General features: G+C 38.1%; 4 protein-coding genes across 4 annotated transcripts; 3 read left to right on the top strand and 1 right to left on the bottom strand.

Moving 5' to 3' along the window:
• Positions 1–846: 846 nt before the first annotated feature.
• LOC112175572 lies at positions 847–3,835 on the top strand. Its single transcript, XM_024313256.2, has 6 exons — positions 847–1,071; positions 1,976–2,021; positions 2,245–2,377; positions 2,650–2,711; positions 3,175–3,278; positions 3,465–3,835. The coding sequence occupies exons 1-6, from the start codon at positions 952–954 to the stop codon at positions 3,501–3,503; spliced, it is 504 nt and encodes a 167-aa protein (XP_024169024.1). The 5' UTR covers positions 847–951; the 3' UTR covers positions 3,504–3,835.
• A 6,630-nt stretch (positions 3,836–10,465) lies between these two features.
• On the top strand, positions 10,466–12,683 carry LOC112178560 (cytochrome P450 94B3). The gene is made up of 2 exons (XM_024316712.2): positions 10,466–11,416; positions 11,669–12,683. Exons 1-2 carry the CDS (start codon positions 10,621–10,623, stop codon positions 12,466–12,468), a joined length of 1,596 nt encoding a protein of 531 aa, XP_024172480.1. The 5' UTR covers positions 10,466–10,620; the 3' UTR covers positions 12,469–12,683.
• A 1,926-nt stretch (positions 12,684–14,609) lies between these two features.
• LOC112177218 (SWI/SNF complex component SNF12 homolog) lies at positions 14,610–17,623 on the bottom strand. Its single transcript, XM_024315484.2, has 3 exons — positions 17,472–17,623; positions 15,419–17,212; positions 14,610–14,905 (listed from the first exon to the last, which is right to left on the bottom strand). Exons 2-3 carry the CDS (start codon positions 16,969–16,971, stop codon positions 14,836–14,838), a joined length of 1,623 nt encoding a protein of 540 aa, XP_024171252.1. The 5' UTR covers positions 16,972–17,212; positions 17,472–17,623; the 3' UTR covers positions 14,610–14,835.
• A 161-nt stretch (positions 17,624–17,784) lies between these two features.
• Positions 17,785–19,728, top strand: LOC112175139 (60S ribosomal protein L17-2). Its single transcript, XM_024312805.2, has 7 exons — positions 17,785–17,871; positions 18,049–18,085; positions 18,203–18,243; positions 18,765–18,995; positions 19,083–19,185; positions 19,272–19,339; positions 19,455–19,728. Exons 1-7 carry the CDS (start codon positions 17,869–17,871, stop codon positions 19,509–19,511), a joined length of 540 nt encoding a protein of 179 aa, XP_024168573.1. The 5' UTR covers positions 17,785–17,868; the 3' UTR covers positions 19,512–19,728.
• Positions 19,729–21,896: the final 2,168 nt, after the last annotated feature.

The raw sequence follows: 21,896 nt of genomic DNA on the forward strand, positions 1-21,896 counted from the left end.
TTGACCGTTATGAGTGGTAATCAGTGGGCCGGTGAAGTTACTAAAAGAGGAAAGAAACGGTGGGCTATAATTACGGGCCGGGTCGAGATAGTGTTTGAAGCTGACTCGTTTCCTAAGTCCCACTAGAGGTTCTTGGCCATGATCCAACAAACATTTTTCTATGAATTATGGTATAAGTTTAGTCATGAAATTTACATATCATTTTCTATGATAAAATTTAAAACTCGTTGATACGTAAATATTTGTGTAACTTTAAGGTGTGCTTTAAAATGCCTAAGTTACACGTTTCAAATTTTTAATTCTAAACCTAATATGAATAGAAGAATAACGATACGGAAGTAAGTCAACATTTTAACAAAATTTTGTTTTGTGACAGTAAACTTTATAGTTATCATCAAACATATTGATGAATATAAACGTTTCGCCTGCAAACTTAAGTTACTCATATGCACCGGCGGACCTGCATATATCTTAAAGGGAGTTGTTGCCCTCATTGAAGTTTTTTTATTATCAAGTACTAGTTTCGACTTCCCTAGATCTTAATGTTTTTGGCCTTCACTTGGTTCATGTAGGGATTACTCCCCGGGTCTGCCACTGCTCATGTATTCAAAATTAGAACTAAATAACTGATAACAAGCTTTAGTTTATGAGTCCATTAAACCCCTGATCAGAATCTTACCAAGGCCCTATTAAACCCCTAATCTTTATGAGTCTCTTAATCATTAATGAATTCATCTTATAGGAATTTGTGAAAAATAAGAAATAGAGAATACTAAATAAAATGTTATTACAAAAACTAAAAGAGAGCGCCAAAATTTATTACAATCCCAGATATCCCCCGTATATATAGGGAGGCGTAATACGGAGGCACATACCCGCCCAAGTCTCACTCTCACACACAAACCCTCTTGACTCCTCGAATCTTCAGCCTAGGGTTCTTCTTCAACCGCCATGGAGGGCTTCTCTTCTCAGCCGTCCGATTCCAATCAAGCGGCTTCCGGCGCTTCCATTTCCCTCCAAAACCTCCCCTCCCGCGGCCTCTTCTCCGCCCCCGTTCTCTCTTTGAATCCGGTGATGATCGCTTCTCCTTCCCTCCCTCCAATTCTCTATTAATTTCAATTTATTACAGCACAGTGTTGAATTTCAATTTTTTTTTTATATTAGGGTTTAGTCCAAGCATGTAAGCATTTGGGTTTTAGTTTCTAGGGTTTTACAGTTGGAAAATTCCAAATGTGGAGACTTTGATATTGTTTTTGTTTGCTAAAGTTGGTTTGGGTTTAGAGTGGATTGTGCAAATTGCAGTTCTTTGTAGCCGATTCGATTGATCTCGGGGTAATTTTACCCTGTTACATTTGACTAATTGGGTTTTAGTTTGATGCGTTGAGAAATTTAAGTTTTTAGGTTTACAGAAATGTGTTGATTAATGTTCTTTTGATTTCGACAGATTTGCTATCTCACATGTTTTACACTAGTTGCAAGTACTGAACTTTAAATTTCGTAAATGCAAATGTGATGGTGCTACTAATTGAGCATGGAGTGATACAATATGAATGTGACTATTGGCTTTTGCTACCCTGTACATTAAGATGTGTCGGTTCCAACTTTGCAGTTGAATGGATAGCATTGTAGTCTTTAGGTGACACTTTTAGCTTCATATGATGCTTTATTGCACAAGTGACTTCAAGCTATACCAATAACAACCATTTACGTAATTGATCAAATTCTGGTAATAGTCTCCTAAGGAATGCTAAAGTTAAGAGGTCATTAATCTTCATTATCTAAAGTTATTGGAAGTCAACCATGAATTTTCTGCAATGCATTTCCTATTTTGTTTTGAATAGTGATGAAGCTTGTTCTGTTGCAAATTTCAGGAGTATGTGGGCAACTATGTCACAGATGATCTTATATCTTTTGCATTTTCTTATGGTTACTGTCTCATTAAATTCTTGCTTACATGAATGAAATCCTCTTCCAGGGTAGGATGCGAGTTTGTGTCTGTGAGTACGAGACATCACTCCCAGGTATGCACTTGCTTTTAAGTTTGTCAAAGTTTTATTGTGGTGCCTGTTTGTTTATTTGGTGTATATCCTCGCTTTTTTGAGATCCTTATGTTGCTACTTTTTTGCTTCACTGTGTGTCCCATCAACTTTCAATTAGATGCTTGTAAACCCTGGCTAAGATAATTTGATTGCCGAGTTGAAAGTTGTTACATGTTCTGACTTGAAAGCTTGTTCTTGTTTACAGAGGATGAACATATAAAAACAAACCAACAAAACATATTGATTAGATCACTTAAGCTTAAGAAACAGAAGGAGAAGGGAGATTCCAGTTCAAAGGATGTGAAAGGTGCAGGTGCAGCTGAGGGCTCAAGAAAGAGGTATGACCAGTATCCTTTGGGGATGGATCATGTTGGGAATTCCTTGATAAGAAAAATGTCTTTGTGATTCAATTTAATTTTTATTTGATAAGATCAAGTTCATAAACTGTTTTCTAGCAAATCAAAAGTAGTTTACCATTCGGTGTCTTCTTTTTGGCATTCTTTGTTGCTCACTTGCTAATGGGTGCATTTGTGATCGTATACATTTTCTATTAGACCTGGCAATGAAGATAGTTTGCAGTTTCATTTGTCTGTTACTTTTTATCATTTAGGGTTGCTGAAAGAGTTTTGGACCGGGCGCCAGCTAAGAAAGCCTCTATGCAACCTCGTCAAGGTAGGTTTCTATAGTTTTATTATTGCATTAAATATCTGTTCATCACTCGTCGTATTGCTTCTAACCTCTGTTTGGTAGATATATAAGATAAAAGGTTTTTTTGCATCATCACTCAGAAGTGGTTTAGTGGTGGTTCTTTGAGGTCTGTGGATAATGGTTTAACCTTAATCGTTCTAGCTCATGTTGAAAAGTCCTGATGATGAATTTATAGCAAGTTTATTGTTGTGAAATGGTGGAACGTTCTTCAAATGAACAATTGAATGTTGTCATGATTTTAGGTGGTAAATAATCAGCAATGCTTATTGTAGAGCAGCCAATTTTGTGCTAATGCAGTTCTTCTAGAGTTTGGACTGCACTGCATTTGTCTCACAATCTTATTACTTGTCGGACATATCCTACGAGTTTCCACAAACTCAATAATGTGATTGTTTTAATTTGAGTTTGTATTTGATTAAATTTACAGAGGAATCAAGCAATCAAGCATCTAGTAGGGACTTCCAGGGATTAACTGTAGAGAGGCTCCGTGCCCTTTTGAAGGCTAAAGGTCTTTCCGTAAAGGGAAAGAAGGCAAGTATTAAGATAAATCTATTCTGAAGTTGCAAATAAATACTCTATGAATTAATTATGGTGTATGGACCACTGGACCACTGGCAGTTTAGAATTCGTAAAGTTTTAATCTTATTGTTATTGGACTTCTTGTTACTGGATTGAATCATCTTCGGACGTTATTCATCAATTGAATTACATGTGCAGGAGGAATTGATTGCACGGCTGAGGAGTTCAAGTGGTTGAGCATAGTCAATAGTTCAGATGGTGGGGTAACAAGTCTGCTCTGTATGTGTGTGTGTACTCTAGGTGATGAAAAGTAATTACAGTTCGGATTTATGTAACTTAGGAATGATGTAAGCTGGAATTATGGAATATGGATAACTGAAAATGGCAGTGATGGAAAATGGAAGTTACCTTGGGAGATTGTGGCTCGACTTCCTGCCCTTTCAACTTCGTTTTTGAGCACCAGTATTGTTAGACCTTAATGCAGTAGATGAAGATCAATATTATTCTTGGGTTTGGTACTGTTGTAGGATGAATTTTTTGTTTTTTTTTTTAGTGAAATTCACACCCCATTTTACAATCCACATTTTCTTTTTTTGTTGAAATTCTTATAAAAGATAATTTAAGTTAGGATTAATTTCAGTTTACCCCTCTGAGATTTGGGGTTGTTATCATTTCACCTCCTCTACTTTCAATTTTAAATTTTTATCCTCCCAAATTTTCTAATTTCAATAAGCCGTGTCCAATTTCTCCTATTACGTCCAACTGGAACGTTAAGTCTAACCCTTGAGGGTTAAAATGGTCATTTCAAGATAAAAAAAATAAAATAATTCTTTTAAGTTATCAAAAAAAGAAACATGAAGTGTGGATTGTAAAATGAGGAGTGTGAATTTCAATTATTTTTTTTTTTTTTGGTAAAATCCAAAATTTTGAGGAGGGTGTGGCGGTGTGCGGATTAGTTTACTGGGTGCAGACATAAGCATTTCTTTTTATGTAAAAATAAAAAAAGACAAAATTTTGTTAGGTTTGTACTCGAGCTTTATGCAATGACCTCCTTGATGAGAATTGTATCATAATCAAGTGATGATACAATTAGTAATCCAAAAAAGAATTGTATCATCATTTTCAGAAAATCCAAGGTGGTCCGACCAAAGATCCTCTTATAAATATTGAAAGCAGCTAAACACAATTAGTTTTCTAGCATTTCCAAGTCTATCAACGTCACTTTTATTGCATGCTCAAACTTTTGAACATCCTACCATGCTTTGGTGCTTATACATCAGGAACTTTTATCACCGCATATGCTACAATTTTAGATTCAAAGACAGAGATAGTTAGATCATGACATGTTGCCTAGCATGGTAGGGGTTTTTATAAACTTTAGAAGAAAAAAGGTAAAAAATTGAAAAACATCTCACTCTTCTGTTCAATTATTCTATATCTTTAATGTTTGCTTGTATGTTAATATATAATTAAAAACTTTATACGTTAAAATCTAAATTTAGATTTTTAGTATAAATCTTAGAATCGAGTATTTCTCTGAAAATTAAATGATGTTGGTTGTACAATTGTACGGTAATGTGGTTTTCGACCTAACCTATATTTTTTAGAAAGTCTTTAGAACGTTTGGATTAGTCTTTGTTTATCCCAAGGTGGAGGCATGTCCTTGATGGGAACTAGGACGGCGCCGTACTCATGGATTGGATGGTAGCTCCAATAATTGGTCACATTTATATAATGTTTAATGAGATGTGAGATGTGAGATGTGAGGCCGCCTGAGGATGACAAAGATGTCGGCAATTCGGCATGAGGGCATCTTCTTAACCAACCAAAAGGATCGAACAAGCTTCCTGGGCCAATGCTATCTAAACGAAGTTTTCCACCAAACAAACTGAGCAAGCTGTCTCGCTTCCATTCTCGGCCACGTAGCCCTGTAGAAAATGCCCAAATTCTTTTAAACCATTCTAACATTTATCATGCCTCGTGTTTACGAAGACTGATGTGTCCTAGCTAGACCTTCCAATTTTACAGTGTTTGCTTGGCTGTCGACTCTTTAGCTTTCGAAAGTCTGTTTCTGGTGCTCCATGAATAGCCCTTAATTATGATGCATAATGTTTTGGAGCTCACTACATGTTTTTTGCATCTATAATAAAAACAGCTTCCCCACGTTTGATGCATGCGATCAATTTGTAAAGCGAATATTATAAAATTTGAAGTATGTGATAGATTTGAAACTTTCAATCATTTGATGTGGTATAACGATTGAAAAAATCAAAATATCGCATGCTTTCAAAAATAGTAGATGTTAATACTCAGAATACCGTGCTTCCGATAACGTGGACAATGGTCCAATATTCCAATATATGTGTGGTTCACGAAATCCTGCTAATCTGTCAAATGAAATACAACGGCGTCAAGAGGGGAGACCGCGGTTGGCGGTCTTCGCTCCTCCGATGCTAAAGTTAAACGATGTACTTGTATTGACAAATATAGCGGTAAATAGCTATTGAATGTGTAATCAATGACGAGAAAGAAGTGGACATTTTATAGGTGAAATAGTGAGTTACCTCACTCTTGTTTTCGATGTGGGACTGATGCATGTCCTTCAGTTTGCTGAGTTTTGGTTCTTTCTGCATAGACAACTTTGGGTGGCGCGTGTCGGCACGTTAAGACATATTTCGGCCTGGAGCTGGTTTGCCGGTGAAGGTTGTCTTGCTGTGTTTCCGGAGATTACTCTATTGAAGTTACACCGCCAAGGTGACATGGTTAAGTATGAGTGCAGATTACGGCCGGTAATTGCTATGTATATACAGTAGAGATTTTATATGAATCAAAATAGATGATTTTGACCCATATTAAGAAGACTGTACATACCTCCAACAATATGAAGGATTTGCTACATCAACAAGTATAAGTAACACCCTCTTAATGGGTCCACAAGTCATGGTAGGACCCGATCACGATATACATCTCATACCTCGACACCCAAGCTATCTCGTGGTAGTCGGAAGCCGCCAAGAGCTTACCGGGAATCCACCCTCCATGCTAAGCTTTCTACACTAGAATAGAGGTTTCTTGTCCTACATTGGAAAACATGTAAAGGAAGGAGCCTCCCACCCTTATAAAAGGAGACTCCTTCCCACTTACATAACATCCAATTACATACTCCACTCATGTAATCAACTTGGGCCTTGCGGCCCAAACACACATAATACAATATTCAAGTGGACGTAATCTCCCGCTAAGGTGGGGGACGAACTACTATACTTCTCGTGTCTCTCTCTCTCTCCCTCACTCTCTTTTACGTTAATTAGACCCCCTCGGTCACAAACATTAACCAAAACTGATTTTGGAGTTGACCTGTGAAGGTTGCGCTGGGCTTGGTGAAGGTGGGGCCTAGGCTTTGACCCTTGTTCCATTTTTACTTTTATGTTTATTTAATTTTCGTAAAACTAAGTCCCTACTACTCTTGTCTCTTGGTTAGGGCGATGTGAGCTTTATCCCTACTACTTTTGTTTGGCCTAGTGAGGCGGCGAACTATTTGTTTGATTAGATGGTCGCAACCTCATAGTGACAGGATGAAACGAAGTGTCGCCGGATTTACCTATGTGCGGCAACATAGTGGGAAAGCTGTGTTATTTGTAATGATGCTTTTTCGTGATAGAGTTATCTTTCCAGTATGTCACCGCTTTGTTAAACCAAATTGAGTAGGCATTCGTGCACTCTTTGCTAATTGATACTAGCTAGGATACATAGATTTTATGGAGAATTCTAGTATTATTTCAGGATGTTCTCCTGATGATGATTGCAATTTGGGGTTCAGGCTTTATGTCTCGCCTTTATATTCAACAGTTTCATTAATTAAGACTTGATAGCAGCCGCACCAGACCTCTTAAAAAAAAAAAAAAAACTGATTTTTAACCATTTTGCACTCAAGACAGGTACCTCAAAATCCAGTTCAATTTATCATATTTGTGAGTAGAAATATGCTTCTATCGGTTGGTATATTTTAGGGTTTAGGTTTTGTGCCGGTCTGGTTCAAGTTTGAAGCTCAATTCAATCTCTTTGAATAATCTTCCACCAAGACAATTAATGTTCCTTTGTTAGGGCATACTTCATCCAAAATTAACTTTACACAACAATTGATTGATTGGAACATTTATGGAAATTAATCATGTACTTTGAATTTTCAATCGAGACTTGTCTTTGTTTTTACCTACTAACTGACTAATTGAATTAGCTGAATCTGCTGCGCATGAGGGTGACCTTTTATCACCACATTTTACAAATCAAGCTTTAGGTATATATATATTCCAGAAAAATATCAGTATCTATAATTCTAAAGCTACTATTCTTTAGCTTGGTGTCGGTTGATGCTTTTTCAATTTCTTTGTACGTCGGTGTGAAATGAGAAATCGAGAACGACCTTACAATCAAATCGTTTATCAAATTACAAGAACATACAGGACCTGTAGCTAGGGCTCCAAAACTTAACTAACAATGACCTAAAATAATTGAGAAGGTCGATTGTATGTATTATTTATCTTTCTTGAATGTAGCTAGCTATCTCCTAGGCGCTAGGTCCCCTCTCCACCTCCATCTATCGCTTAACGAGTTTTAGAACATTATGTCTTATTTGGTTCGCAAAAAGTAATTATCGGAAAAGGAAATGACAGTTATTCTTTTCTTGTGTTTGGGATGCAAAAGAAAAGAAAATACTTTTCTGAATCAAATGAATATTAAGGGTGTGCAAAACATGGTACAAACCAGCCAAAACCGACCGATAAATATGATTTGGTTAAGGTTTTTAACTTTAAAAATTGAAAGCCGGTTCACTACTGAACCAAACTATTTATGAAATGGGTTAGTTTGGTTTCTCTTGTGCTTAAACCACAAGACCCGAACCGACCAGCATGTTAGAAATATAATAGTAAAAAAATTAAATTTATATATTTAATAAATATATATTCATTTGTCCAGTCTATTTGTGTAAGTTTTAGATCTCTAATTACAACTTTATTCTCTAATATGTAATCTTTAAAAAATAAAAAATAAAAATTTAAGAAGATGATCAAAAAATTTCACTCCTACCCCCATAGTGACTCGAATCCATGACCTCGAGGTGCTCTAACCACTAAATTAACACCACTTCATCAACTCTAATATGTAATCGCTACAATCATTTTGATTCTCTCACATCACATCTCTCAATCTCTCATTCTCTAACCTTCAATACTAGCAAATTAAGCTATTACTAATGGCTAAGCCATCAAATAAGTGAATCACTTTGAATCTATTCTAAATTTTGATTTTTGATTGAATATTGGTTTTGGATTTTAATTATTGAATTTTAAATTTAGTTATTGTTTATTTAACATAATTTTTATTATTGAGATTGAATTTTACTATGATTTTTATTTTTTATTTTTTTTTATTTATAAATAATCATTAGGGTTAAAGCACCTAACCGACCGAACCAAACCATCTTTAATTGGATTGGATCGGATTGGACTATGCTTATTTTTCTGATGGTCGGTTGTTCAAAATACATAAACCGCTCACTTTAGCATACAGATGATATGAGGTCAAAACCGAAAACCGATTCAATCCAATCCATGTGCAGCCCTAGAAAATAGGGGGGGAGAAATAGTTCATTCCATACTTCAAATGAATCATTTTCTCTCATTATTTCCTTGCATTTATTACTTTTAACACATTATTTTATTGTAGTAATTACAAATTTTTTAACAACTTTTTAGATAACTTTTTTTATGTTTACCAAATATAGGAATGAAAAGTTTTTCACAAATTTCATTTCTCTTATCATAGAAAAGACAAATGAATTTTTTTCTTTTCACGAACCAAATGAGCATTTAGTCTCATAAGTATCACTTTAATGCTAAAATATTGTAAAGCAAATTTCAAAATGGGAGAGATAAGGTGGGTCTGGTATATAATCATTGAATGGTGTTTGATTCTCTCCAAGCTAGTGTGCGCACTAGTTAGTGGTTCGAGTTGGGGAAACAAAAACGTGCTTGTTATTTCCCATGTGGGTTTTTTTATATTCCGGCACAGAATGAAACAAAAACCATGTTTAAAAAACATTGGTCAGTTATATATCTCTGGTTTGAATTCAATGGAAAAAGTATACTACGCCCCCACTGGATCGAAAATTTCCAATCTGTGTTTGAATTTATCTGCATTGATTAATATGTCGTCCATTAATCGTTAAATACTTAATTTAATTAGGTCAAACTCTACGGTTAATCGGTTATACATGCAATTTCTCACTTCTCTGCCAAAACAGAAGAATCCAATTCGAAGTCCCCACCTTCAAAACGAATTGCTTTGCAACGACGGCAGCAATGTGATTCATGTGCGTATTTGAGTGTTGGAAAATAACGGACATGCTAAAAGTACGCAAGGCTAGATTGACTAGTATACTAAGGAGACTTCCATCTTATTGATATTAAGGGTTAGAAATTAGGGTTCTGGAACTGAGCCATGCCAAACATTAAATAATATTAATTGTTTCAAATTTTCAACAAGCGAAACATCAAAGAGTGAAATAGAATGATGACGGTGACGATATTGTTGGTGTATACTAATATAGGTTTCTTGTTGATCACTTTGGTGGTTGACGAATGAAACCCATAGGCCATATCACCCATATGTATATATGAATTTGAAGTCCAACATACATGTGCGTTTCTATGTTCGGAATATATATGCTCTCTTACATGTGGTAGAATTTAACCTACACACGTGCATGACTTGTATAGTTATACACACACGTACTAGGCACGTCGACAAACGTAGGGTTTTCACCATGCTCACCGGAGATATCTTCAATACATTAGGTAGAATATATTTGATAGGACTAAATGCAATCAGTAAACTTATTTATATTATAAATGCTATTGTTTTTTTTTCCTTCTTATTTTTCTAGGTCGATGTCGACATATATGGATTTGTTTAGCCTTTACAATTACACAATATATTTTGCTAATAACGTTAACTAAATCCCACATTTAGAAAATTACCAACTCCATATTGTGGACTGTTGAAGATACTTCTATACTCTCATGTCTATCCCACATTCCCACACATTAGATACTCATCACTCATGTATATTCATCTATTACGTACACTACTTCCTTCTCAAGAATCACGTGATAAAATGTCATTTTGCTTTCGAAAGGTGAGGGATCAATTTCAACATGTGGTCGCTCTCTCCCTGCCTCTCTCAAACACATATTTATACCCCCTCTCCACCCTTATCATCTTTCATACCTACTCTACTCCTACCTAGCTTTGCTTCATCAAATATCAAACATAATTGATAGGGTCATCAATCATGTTCATCACTCTCCTCATACTCTGGTCTCTAACTCTGCTCCTCCTCTGCTTCTTGTTCTCCATCATCCAACAATCCTATAGCATCAAATCATCAAAAAAGCCTTCGCTGTTCTCCTCTTACGGTCCTCCTTCCTACCCCATAATCGGTTGCCTAATCTCCTTCTACAAAAACCAGCACCGCCTCTTGGACTGGTACACCGACATGTTGTCCAGCTCGCCGTCACAAACCATCGTCTTGCGCCGCCTAGGGATGCGCCGCCGCATCATTGTGACGGCGAACCCCGCCAACGTGGAGTACATTCTCAAGACCAACTTCTCAAACTTCCCCAAGGGCGAGCCGCTCACGGAGTTCCTCGGCGACTTTCTCGGCTGCGGCATATTCAACGTTGACGGCGAGCTCTGGTCAACGCAGCGTAAGCTGGCCAGCCACGAGTTTAGCACAAAGTCGCTGAGGGAGTTCGTCGTGAAATCTCTAGAGGATGAAGTGGAGCAGCGACTGGTTCCTCTTCTAGAAGAAGCTGCGGATAGTCAAAGGGTTTTGGACATGCAAGACGTGTTGAGGAGGTTTGCTTTTGACACGGTTTGTAAGGTCTCGTTGGGTACCGACCCGTTTTGCTTGGATTTGGGCCGGCCCGTGCCGGCTCTTGTCAAAGCCTTCGACTGCGCGGCGGAGATAAGTGCCCGGCGCGCGTCGGCGCCGGTGTACTTGATTTGGAAGTTGAAGCGCGCTTTGGGTGTTGGGTCTGAAAACAAGCTCAAAGAAGCTGTCAAAGTCGTACATGATTCTGTACAAGGTATGAAAATATCTACATTTTTTTTTTCTTAGTAAACAAGAACTAAAAAATTAGATACAATATGTAGTTGGTTGTGTGTGTGTGTGTGTTTTTTTTTTCTCTTTCACTACGTTTCAATCATAAGTGTTCATATAGTTTTTCTGTAGTATATGCAGTTTTTTCTACATTTAGGTTGATATTTGTGTATTTTCAGACTTTTGATGCCTCTATTAGCATCGAGATGCTTAATACCTTCATGTTCTGTTATTGCAGAGATAATAAATAACAAAAGGAAAATTCTTGAAAATAATGAGGGAAAAAGCTGCGAGAGTGACTTGTTGTCACGTTTGTTATTGGCTGGACACGGCGAGGAAGTGGTCAGAGACATGGTGATAAGCTTCATACTGGCCGGACGGGACACGACGTCGTCCGCCATGACTTGGCTGTTTTGGTTGCTCAGCAAGCATCCGAGCATAAAGCAGAAGATAGTGAATGAAGTCGCAGACGTACTAAACAATGGTACAAGTAGTCCTGAGAGTACTACTACGAGGACTGCCGGTACTGCAGCTGCAGCATTAGGTTTTGAAGACTTGCAAGAAATGAAGTTCTTGAGGGCTTGCTTGTGCGAGTCAATGCGGCTGTACCCGCCGGTCCCGTGGGACTCGAAGCATGCCGAGGTCGGGACTGTTTTGCCGGACGGGACTTGGGTTGGGGAAGGGGATAGAGTTACCTATTTTCCTTATGGGATGGGGAGGATGGAGGAGCTGTGGGGGAAGGACCGGTTTGAGTTTAAACCGGACCGGTGGTTTTGTGATGAACCGGGTTGTGATGGGGATGATAACGAAAGGGTGATGAAATTTGTGAGTCCTTACAAATTTCCTGTTTTTCAGGCCGGTCCTAGAGTTTGTCTTGGGAAGGAGATGGCTTTTATTCAGATGAAGTATGTAATGGCTTCGGTGTTGAGGCGGTTTGAGATCAGACCGGTTTATGATCTGGACCGACCGGTTTTCGTTCCTCTGTTGACGGCTCACATGGCTGGTGGGTTGAAGGTCTTGGTTCAAAAGAGAAGTTAGAACTTAATACTAATGCATGGTACACAATACATTGAAGCTTTCCAATTATGTTAATTCTTTTTTTTGAAATGGTATTGCGCTACTCAAGAATGTGTCAATTTTTATTTCAGTTGTTTCCATTAAACTATTTTTTATCGGGTTCCCCCGTTTGATATGTACAAGAATTGCTTTAAGGTCAATATATAAAGTTGTAATTTGTATTACTTTCTCTTAAATTTGAATCTTGTTCATACAAAAGCTGCAGCTAAGGTGGACTATTTCAGTGGTAGAGTTGTTGTTCAAATCCGAGATAAACTCTAAGCTGTAAGCTCTGAGCGAGGAGTGAAATACAAAAACCAAAACCAAAAGCAAAAGAAAAAAGAAAAAAGAAAAAAGAAATAATGTCAGGCAACAATTCATGAACTATAATCCATCAATTCCATCAATTGTCATATAAATATATACATATATACATCTTAGTACTATTTCAATTCGTGTCGTAGTATGTATCTAGATGTCCGCTTATAAGCGAAAATTTTAAAACAAAATTATAACATATACTAAAGAATTGAGGTTAGATGAGGAAACACAGTACTAAATATGGTGATTGAGGAAATGACAATCATCATTCAATTTGGGCCACATGCACCAAAATATCTTATATATAGAACATGTTTCTCACGTTTTAAATCATTATTTCATGTCTTTATTTACATTGTACATTTCTCATGTCACGTGATTAATTATTGTTATAATCACCGTTGCATATAACAATAGATATATTTCTGTCTTAACCTCATGCATGTGAACTACAAACTAGCTTGAGCTCCATGCACGCAGCCAATCAAGAGGTGATCAAGCATGAAATCTAACAACCAAATTGATTTGAGGACCATACGTGCACGAGGGCATGTACATATATAGCTATACTACAATCGAGCTTTCCTTTATATTTGGACGAACACAGTCCCAGATGGTTTTGACCACCAAAAGCCTAATCAAAACCACCCTTAAATTTGATAAAGAAAGCAGCTACGTACAAAGCTGGTACATGTTTAGACATGAAGAGCAGAGAGAAGAAGATGAACGCAAAACCCATGTGGAATATTTACCTCAACATTATTGCAAAGCTTAGCTTTAGAGATTTAGACATAGATAGTTAGATACCAAGTCAATTTTCCTGCATGAAACATTTGCAGGTGAGTTTGGTCCAATATATATATCTTGTTCTGAGTGTACGATAAATATGACAACATAAGCTGGTGAAGGACTCGTGCAGTTGTCGATCGATCATAAAAACTTCTTTGTCTGTACGTACGTACCATGATTGGACAGTTGATTTCTATTAGCTCTTTAAAATTGTTTGGGCTAATTAGTATCAAATAAATAGACAGCTCAACATGAGAATTATTGTTTCCTCTAAAAACACTAACTTAGCCGAAAGATGGTTATCAGTTCTAAGATCCGATGGCCTTGAAGGGACCCTAACCCTCCTCCCAATGTTCAAATGATTCTCGAGTAGTCCTGTAGTCTTGAACAATCATTACAACTCTTCCCCTCCCGCCTTGATCTAGTAACCTGATTTCTGTTAAATGTTCTTCAGAACTTTAGTCTTTCTGTAAAATGATTGATACAAAATTTGCAGTATGAAGTACTCCACATCCGATCCGCACGAAAGGCGTAACGATCTGGCATCAATAATTCAAAACTTGTACTATACACACAGAATAGTGTTCATGAAAGGTAGATTCTCCGCCAATGTAACAAAAATGAAAAAAACGTAGGTTCGCTACGGCCTTCGTTTGAAATGTACATGGCGGATCGAGGCCGACAGGTCTGGTATCTGCATTATTTGGCCTGTAACATCAATACAATGGTGGGACAAGCAACGTTAAAGTTCAAACTTACATCCAACATCAAATTAAAAGCCGGGATGAAACTTCCAAGCAAAGTCGGTGTCATTCATCTAAATGCAAGAGAGTCTCTTTTTGTTACGTGCTTGTATAAGTTCCACAAATCGAAATCCAGAAGATGATCATTAGCACAAATAAAAGCATCCTGAACCGATTTTGGTGCCAATATATCCAGATTATGTGTTTTCCAGATCTAGATGGGTAGTCTTCGGCGCCATGCGAAAACCAGAGAACAGGATGATGCTTTTATTTTGCCTAAACAAATACATATATTTTCTTCTGACATCTCATCAAGAACACAATACATTCAAGAGAATTTCTATCAGAAAGAATGAAAGATACTCAACCATTTTTGTTATGTTACAGTCCCCAACAAGAAGGAAAGATTGGGGTAACCAAGCAACACAACAAGCTTGAGAGAAAAATAACTAGAAATACATGGCTACCACGTCTTCAAAGACAATAAACTCCTAAATCAAGTGCTTCCGGGAGCATCACTTCCAGCAGACTTGCGGTTCAGGTAACGAATAACAGCATCCTCAACCCTAAAAAGAGAAACACCAGAATGAAGATTATGTGAGAGAAATATATGGCAATGTCCCAACTTTATATGTGTGTGTGTGTGTAACTTGACCATCTAAAAGTGCCAATTCAGAGATGATCAGGAAAATGCCTTAAACGCCACTGAAATTGACATTTCAACAGATTCCTACTTCAACATTTTCAAGACCTAATGGGCAGCTAAACTTTTAGAACACTTCACCAGATTCCCATGGAGAATTTCTACTTCACACAAGAAGATAGCAGTATTAGACTAATGAGTAAGGATTGTATCACCAACCCAACAGCTAGGTAACTTGGGGATTTCTACTCATACAGGTTACAAAGGAATCCTGTAAGTGCTAAAAAGGTTTTATATTCTCTCCTTAATCTCTCTAATCATACTGTTTCATTGGCAGGCTTTCAATAGTTTCTTGAAGTAACCTTGAGCAGTTTAATCATGCTAAGCGCACATACCCAAAAAAAGAAGAAGTACACAATACACAGCAGTAGCTTACCAGGGTTGATTATAGAAATCTGAGCGGCGCTCCTTTTCCGCATTACGACTAGCATCTCCAGCAACAAGCTTTAGGTCCTTGCTCTGGGAAGCAATCAGAGTATTAATAAACTCTGCTGGAGACTGACTGAAACCAAGAAAGAAAGCCCGCCGCCGACGATGTTCATGGATTTTTTTTATAGAAGCACAGATCAATTCATCACAAGCATCAATTTCTTTGTTCCGCTCAGTGCTTGCCAAGAATGCCGACATTTCCTTCTCTAACGGCGTAGGTACATCAACCAGTATATCATAGCAAGTAGTTCCAGCTGGACAGTTTCCTGAAAGTTTCATTTTGTGCTCTATATGTATAGGCTGCGGAGGAGATAAGTGCATTGATATTTTTTGTGAAACCATAGAAAACTTCATCTTCTCTTCTCCAAAAACTTTCTGCAGAGGGGGATCACACATGAAGAAGGTAGGGTCGTTAGGGTTCTGCAACTTCCGGGCTTTCACATAATGCCAAATAGCAGCAATAACTCTTGCCCGAGTCTCCGTTTCAATTCCCAGAACTTCAGTCAGAGCTGGTGAAAGTTTAAATTTCTCGGGCACATAATTCATCTCTAATCGTATTACTGCGCTAAACTCCTTATCCCCTTTTCTCTTCACCTCAAAGCCATCATGAAGAGCAGGTGAACGAGCACTTTCCCACAAAATCACAGGGTTGTCTGGATAGAGGCTTTGGTCCAAGTATATGGTAATTTTCTTGAAGAGGGATGAAAATTTAACCCTTGACTTCTGTGGCATTCCAGCCACCACAGGATCCCTCCCATCTTCCAATAGCCTCCCAATTATCTTAAGAGACCAAGTAGGGGAATGTGCATCCTTCTTCTCAGGATTTGTTGGTGTCTGGTTCTCAAAGGTGTTGAATACATAAACTCGAAGCATCTTCTGAACACGGGGAGGACATTTAAGTGATTCCTGGATTTCAACCTTCTTTCTTGCCAAAGCAGCATCAACACGAGCCTCAAATTCAAGCAACTGAGTATATAGACCAGACTCTGGCAGAAGTGCAGCCACTTTATCTGGTATCTGTTTATCAGGTAGCTTTCGCTTCTTTCTACGAGCAGCTGGAGTAAGCTCCATGTTTTTAAACAGTGGACCTGTATTGGCCTGAGATGAACCTTGAGGCCGAGAAGGTGGCTTCTGGTTAGCCCGCTTAGCAGTTCCTGTGCTTGGCGTTGCTATGGAGGGTGACGAAACACCCGGACTGGCATTATGTAATTGGGCAAGAGACTGAGCTTGAGCTTGCAACTGAAATTGGGCATGGGCGGCTTGATTTTGAGCTTGTGCGTGAGCATTCACATACTGTGCCTGTGCAAGTGCCTGCGCTTGGGGCTCAGACAACTGAAAGTGCCCAGGAAAATGCGATGCACCTTGTGCTTGAGGTTGTGTTTGAGAGAGAAGATGCGGCTGGTGGTTAATGGGAATAGATTGCGGCACAGCCCCGGGATTGCCAAAATGGGGCGGCACTGCCACATTCTTGGCCTGATTATTATTATTATTATTATTCATCGAATTGCTTATCTTCAACACCAAACTACACCACCACAGCCCCTAATCGAAACCTCTTAAACCGAAAACCAACTTCCATATACCTTAAAAAGACTTAATCTTGACCCTCTTTCTCACAACCTTCCTCACTCAAGATCAAAATTCCTCCAATATTTTCAACTATCAAGCATCCTAATTCAGCTGGCACTCTCAAGACATCCAATTTCACAGCAACAAAATCAAGAAGCAGTGGTTTCTTTATCTGTAGAAGAATATAAACCCTAAATTTAGAAGCAAAACCCAGAATCCTAATTCAAAAAAGCATCAAACTTTGAATCCAAAATATGCATTAGACAGTGAAAACTAAAGCTACTCAATTCAAAACCATACATATGCTCTGTTCATATAAATCCCATCCAATTTAACATAATTCTAGTTACGAATATATTAAGAGAACTAAAGAAAAAAAAATATATATATACACTCGAAAATTTTAACCAAACAAAGCTCAAAGTTCTTACTTGTTACTACAAAGCTCCTTCTTCTTCTTTTTTGCTCTGCTTTTTCAGATCGGCAATAATGGAGCGAAACCGGTTTCTCTCTATTCTCTCTGCGGCTCTCGGAACTTGCGGAAGTTACGTAATTACCCTTTTTTAAAACGTGAGGCAGCGAATTATGACCTGCACGTGGCGAAAATGTAGCGGATGACTTTTACGGTAGTAATTGGATCCAAACTTTCGGATCCCCGGCCCAAAAATTAGTGTGGACTCATCCAGCCTTTAAGCCCAAAGGGGGAGTTAGTTCCTAAACCCTGTGGCCCAATTAGGGGTTTACTATATATCAGAAAACCCTAGCTTTTTAGCCTCCTCGGCAGCTAGGAAGGGAGAGATCCTAGAAGAAGCTGAAGCAGCAGCAGCCATGGTAATTTTTTTTCATCTTCAAGGTTTTGCATTTCGTTTTGGTTTTTCTGGGTTTCAGAAGCAATGAAAATGAAGCATGTTTTATAGTCCGAAATCAAAATGTATGGGTCATTGAATCTGTGGTTTTTGTGTTGGTGGGTTCAAATTCTTATGAGATTGGGTTACTGGGTTTTTGCAGGTGAAGTATTCGCAAGAGCCGGACAACAATACCAAGTGTAAGTCATTTGTAGTTTAACCAATGTGTTTGTTTCGTAGGCTTATTAGTATTAGTTTGAGTTTTTGAGTGTTTTTGAAAATCTAATGGTTTTTATTGTTTTGCAATGATGAATCAGCCTGCAAATCCAGAGGCAGCGATCTCCGCGTTCATTTTAAGGTACCCAGAATTTGATATTGTAAATAAGTTGACTCGTATTTAGTGTTTATTGTTATGGTGATGAAATTGCGCTTTTTGGTTGTGACTTGCTTGCACTTTGATGCCATTGTCTAGATTGTTAGGTTGCTGGTGCTTTTAGCTCTAGTTTTCGGATTATTCTTGTCGTGGATAGTCGTGAGCGTTAGGAAGTTCTTAGGCTGCAGTTTTGTGAATTGATTTTAAATGATGAATTCTATTTCACTACACGTTTGGATAGTCTGTGATATGAGTAGATGCGATACATTTGGAATGGATTTCGAATAACAATGTACAATTTTGTTTTCTTTTTCCTCTGACTCAAATCTAATACATATGATTTGTAATAGTGTTAAGATGGATCAAGCATTTTATAAAGTTACAAGTATCTTTCTGTGTGTATTTATCTGCTAAATTTCTATCAAATATCACTCCAATGTTGTATTAGACCCCAGAATAAACGAGGAAAAAAACTGTCATTTTAATGTTTGTTTTTTCCCCTCCAGAACACAAGGGAGACTGCCCATGCAATTCGCAAGATGCCTTTGGTCAAGGCCAAAAGGTATCTGGAGGATGTTTTGGTCCATAAGCAGGCCATTCCATTCACTCGCTTTTGTCGTGGAGTAGGACGAACTGCTCAGGCCAAGAATCGCCATTCAAATGGACAGGGACGGTGGCCTGTTAAATCTGCCAAATTCATTCTGGACTTGCTTAAGAATGCCGAGAGCAATGCAGAGGTATGCTCTACTTCGATGTTATCTTTAGTTACTTCAAATTCTCATATGTATATGCTCACATATGTGCTTTTGCAACTTATCCTCTAGGTGAAAGGTTTAGATGTGGATTCGCTCTTCATATCTCATATCCAGGTGAACCAGGCCAGGAAGCAGAGGCGTCGCACATACCGTGCTCATGGAAGAATTAATGGTAAGTGTTTTCTGACTTCCCAAGTGCCATACAGCTAATAAAGTTTTTCTACTTAATCAGACTTAACTTTTGAATTCATTTGGCAGCTTACATGTCATCACCATGCCATATTGAGTTAATTTTGTCAGAAAAGGAGGAGGCTGTCAAGAAAGAGGTGATAATTTAACGTAATTAGCAAGGAAAATTTCTTGGTTACAACTAACAAGTTAGGTTTGGAAGTGATTCGTATTCAACGGTCATTGCATCTGATATACTATGTGGTTATGCAGGCCGAAACTCAGCTGACTAGTAGGAAAACAGCGAAGACTAGAGCTGTCGCAGTTTAAGATGCTTCAAGTCCCATCTTTTTGTCGTTATTTGGTATCCTTTTTCCTAAAATGTGCTCTGTTTTGTTTTATTGAGTAACCCCGCATGAGCTCGATTGAAATGTGAAGCTCATTTAGACTTCTTCAGGCATTGATTTGAATTAGACTTGTGGTTTACAATTTGCTTATGATATTGGATTGGTCAGAAACAAATTGCCAAAATTTCTGTTATGTCCTCCGTTTACTGCTTATCATACTTCTTTCATTGCGTTGATAATCTTTGTTGGATGTAATCAGATTTTCATGACCATCAAGGAACAATTTATCACTACATTTCTGTGGTTGTTCCCGACCCTGATTAACACAATTCATGAGAGAACGCCAAATTTTTGCAAATTATTATGATTTACGACCTTTAGAAATAAAGAGAAGAACAGAGATATCAAGCAAAACAGCATTTTATAAGGTAGGCCGGTACGGCAAAGAGAGTGGTAAAAAAGATTGAAATAAAAAACGGACAATTGAACCGGGTCTAAGAGCAACGACTCAAATTACAAATCTGGGTCCGGAGGAGGCCCGAGTTAATATAGATCCCAGAGGAAGTTCAAGAAACTCTAATAAACCCAGACGCAGACGTCGCCGGCTGCTCTCTCCGATCTTGTGCCTCTGTTTTGTAAGTATTTGTTATGTCTCCTGAGCCTGCTTTTGCTTTCCGTTCGATTAAAACTACTACCAGTATTAGGAAAAACAACTATTCTCTAGCTAGGATCTTAAGGTGTAATTATCGAAACCTTGTGGTTGAATTCTTTAAATTAGACGTACTGCCGCTTGATCATAGATTTAGAACAAAGACTACAATCATCAATCATGTATAAGTATGTGAATTATATTGGGTAAATCTAAAATAGAACTGGCCATTGTCCTTTATTTATGAACTCCTTTGATGCTTGCAACTACTACAAGTTACTGATGCTTCCTATTAATACCAGTTTTTCAAGCATGTCCACCGAGGAGAAATTGTTTCTTAGCAGTGTGTTTCAAAGAAAAGATGTATCCCTTGACTTTGTAGTCCCAAGCAACAAGCGTGTGATCAGAATATCGCACGCCATGCTGACTGGAACCGGCTCTGGTGATGCCCTTACAGACATTGCCTATCATGATATATGTACTCTAGCAGACCATCAAGTTATTGTCTCAGTCCCTGACTTCCTGCTTTTATCCGTAAGGCAATATTATACAGAGAAGATGGCTGAAATTCTTACCAAATTGAAGGTCCCAGAATTTGAGCAACCAACTATCATTGACAAAATATTTATGGAGGATGAACTGGCTGACAACCCTGAGTGGCCTATTGCTTGCTTTACTCGCCTTATTTCATCAGACGATCAACCTGGCCTATCAGTTAGAGAGTTTCGAGAAAGTGAGAATTGATTGTTTGGAAGATATTGTTAGACAGCAACAATGTGTCATTTGTAAGGAGAGCCTTGATCACTTTGAAGGTGTAGAAGAAGGGATTGATCGTGGTCAGCTGATGATTATTCGCTTGTCCTGCTCACATCTTTATCACGAAGATTGCATTTTCCAATGGCTGGCGCAGAGTCAGTTGTGTCCCTTGTGTCGACACTCAATGCCAGTTGTGGAGCAGGCGACGCGGGTTGTTGAACAGGCGATGCCGGTGGTGGAACATGCGATTCTGGTTCTTGAACAGGCGATGCCGGTTGTGGAACAGGCAGCTAAGCCATCGAAACCATCATGGTGGCATCTGCATTGGCCTATGCTGCTCACAGCATCTGCGGGTGGTATATTAACCGCTATGCTGGTATGTAAATTATTGAAGCAAAGGCAAGTGTGAAATTATCAGCGTGTTAGCAATTTCATCAAAAATAGATGTACAGAGATAAACTTATTGTCATTATATTATGTCCCCTTCTTCTTGTCCTGTAAAGGATTTTATAATGTGTAATGTAACTGCATCATAGCAAACACTAATCATATTCCAAAGAAATAATAGAGGAATGAAAGTGAAAAGCAAGTATGAAATGCAACCTCTCACACCACATTTCAAATTCTGCAATGAAAGACGAGAAAAAGCAGGACGTGAGATGATGATTTGAATACAATATAACCCAAGCAACGATCCTTGCAAGACAAAGTTTAGAATGGAGAAGCTGACATTCTCAGTACAAAACAATATCTTAGCCCATTGATTCTCCAATTTGTGTTCTGTTTTCAAGTTGTTACAAAATTTTGTACTGGGTTTTGGAGGTGAAGTATTCGAGAGAGGGAGACAACCATACCAACCGTAACTAATTATAGCTTAATCAAGTGTTTGGTCAAAAGGTATGTGGAAATGGACAGGGACGGTGGCCTGTTAAATCTGGCAAATTCATTCTGGACTTGCTTGAG

The sequence above is a fragment of the Rosa chinensis genome, chromosome 7 (genome assembly GCF_002994745.2).
Source record: "Rosa chinensis cultivar Old Blush chromosome 7, RchiOBHm-V2, whole genome shotgun sequence".
Taxonomy (NCBI): Eukaryota; Viridiplantae; Streptophyta; class Magnoliopsida; order Rosales; family Rosaceae; genus Rosa; species Rosa chinensis.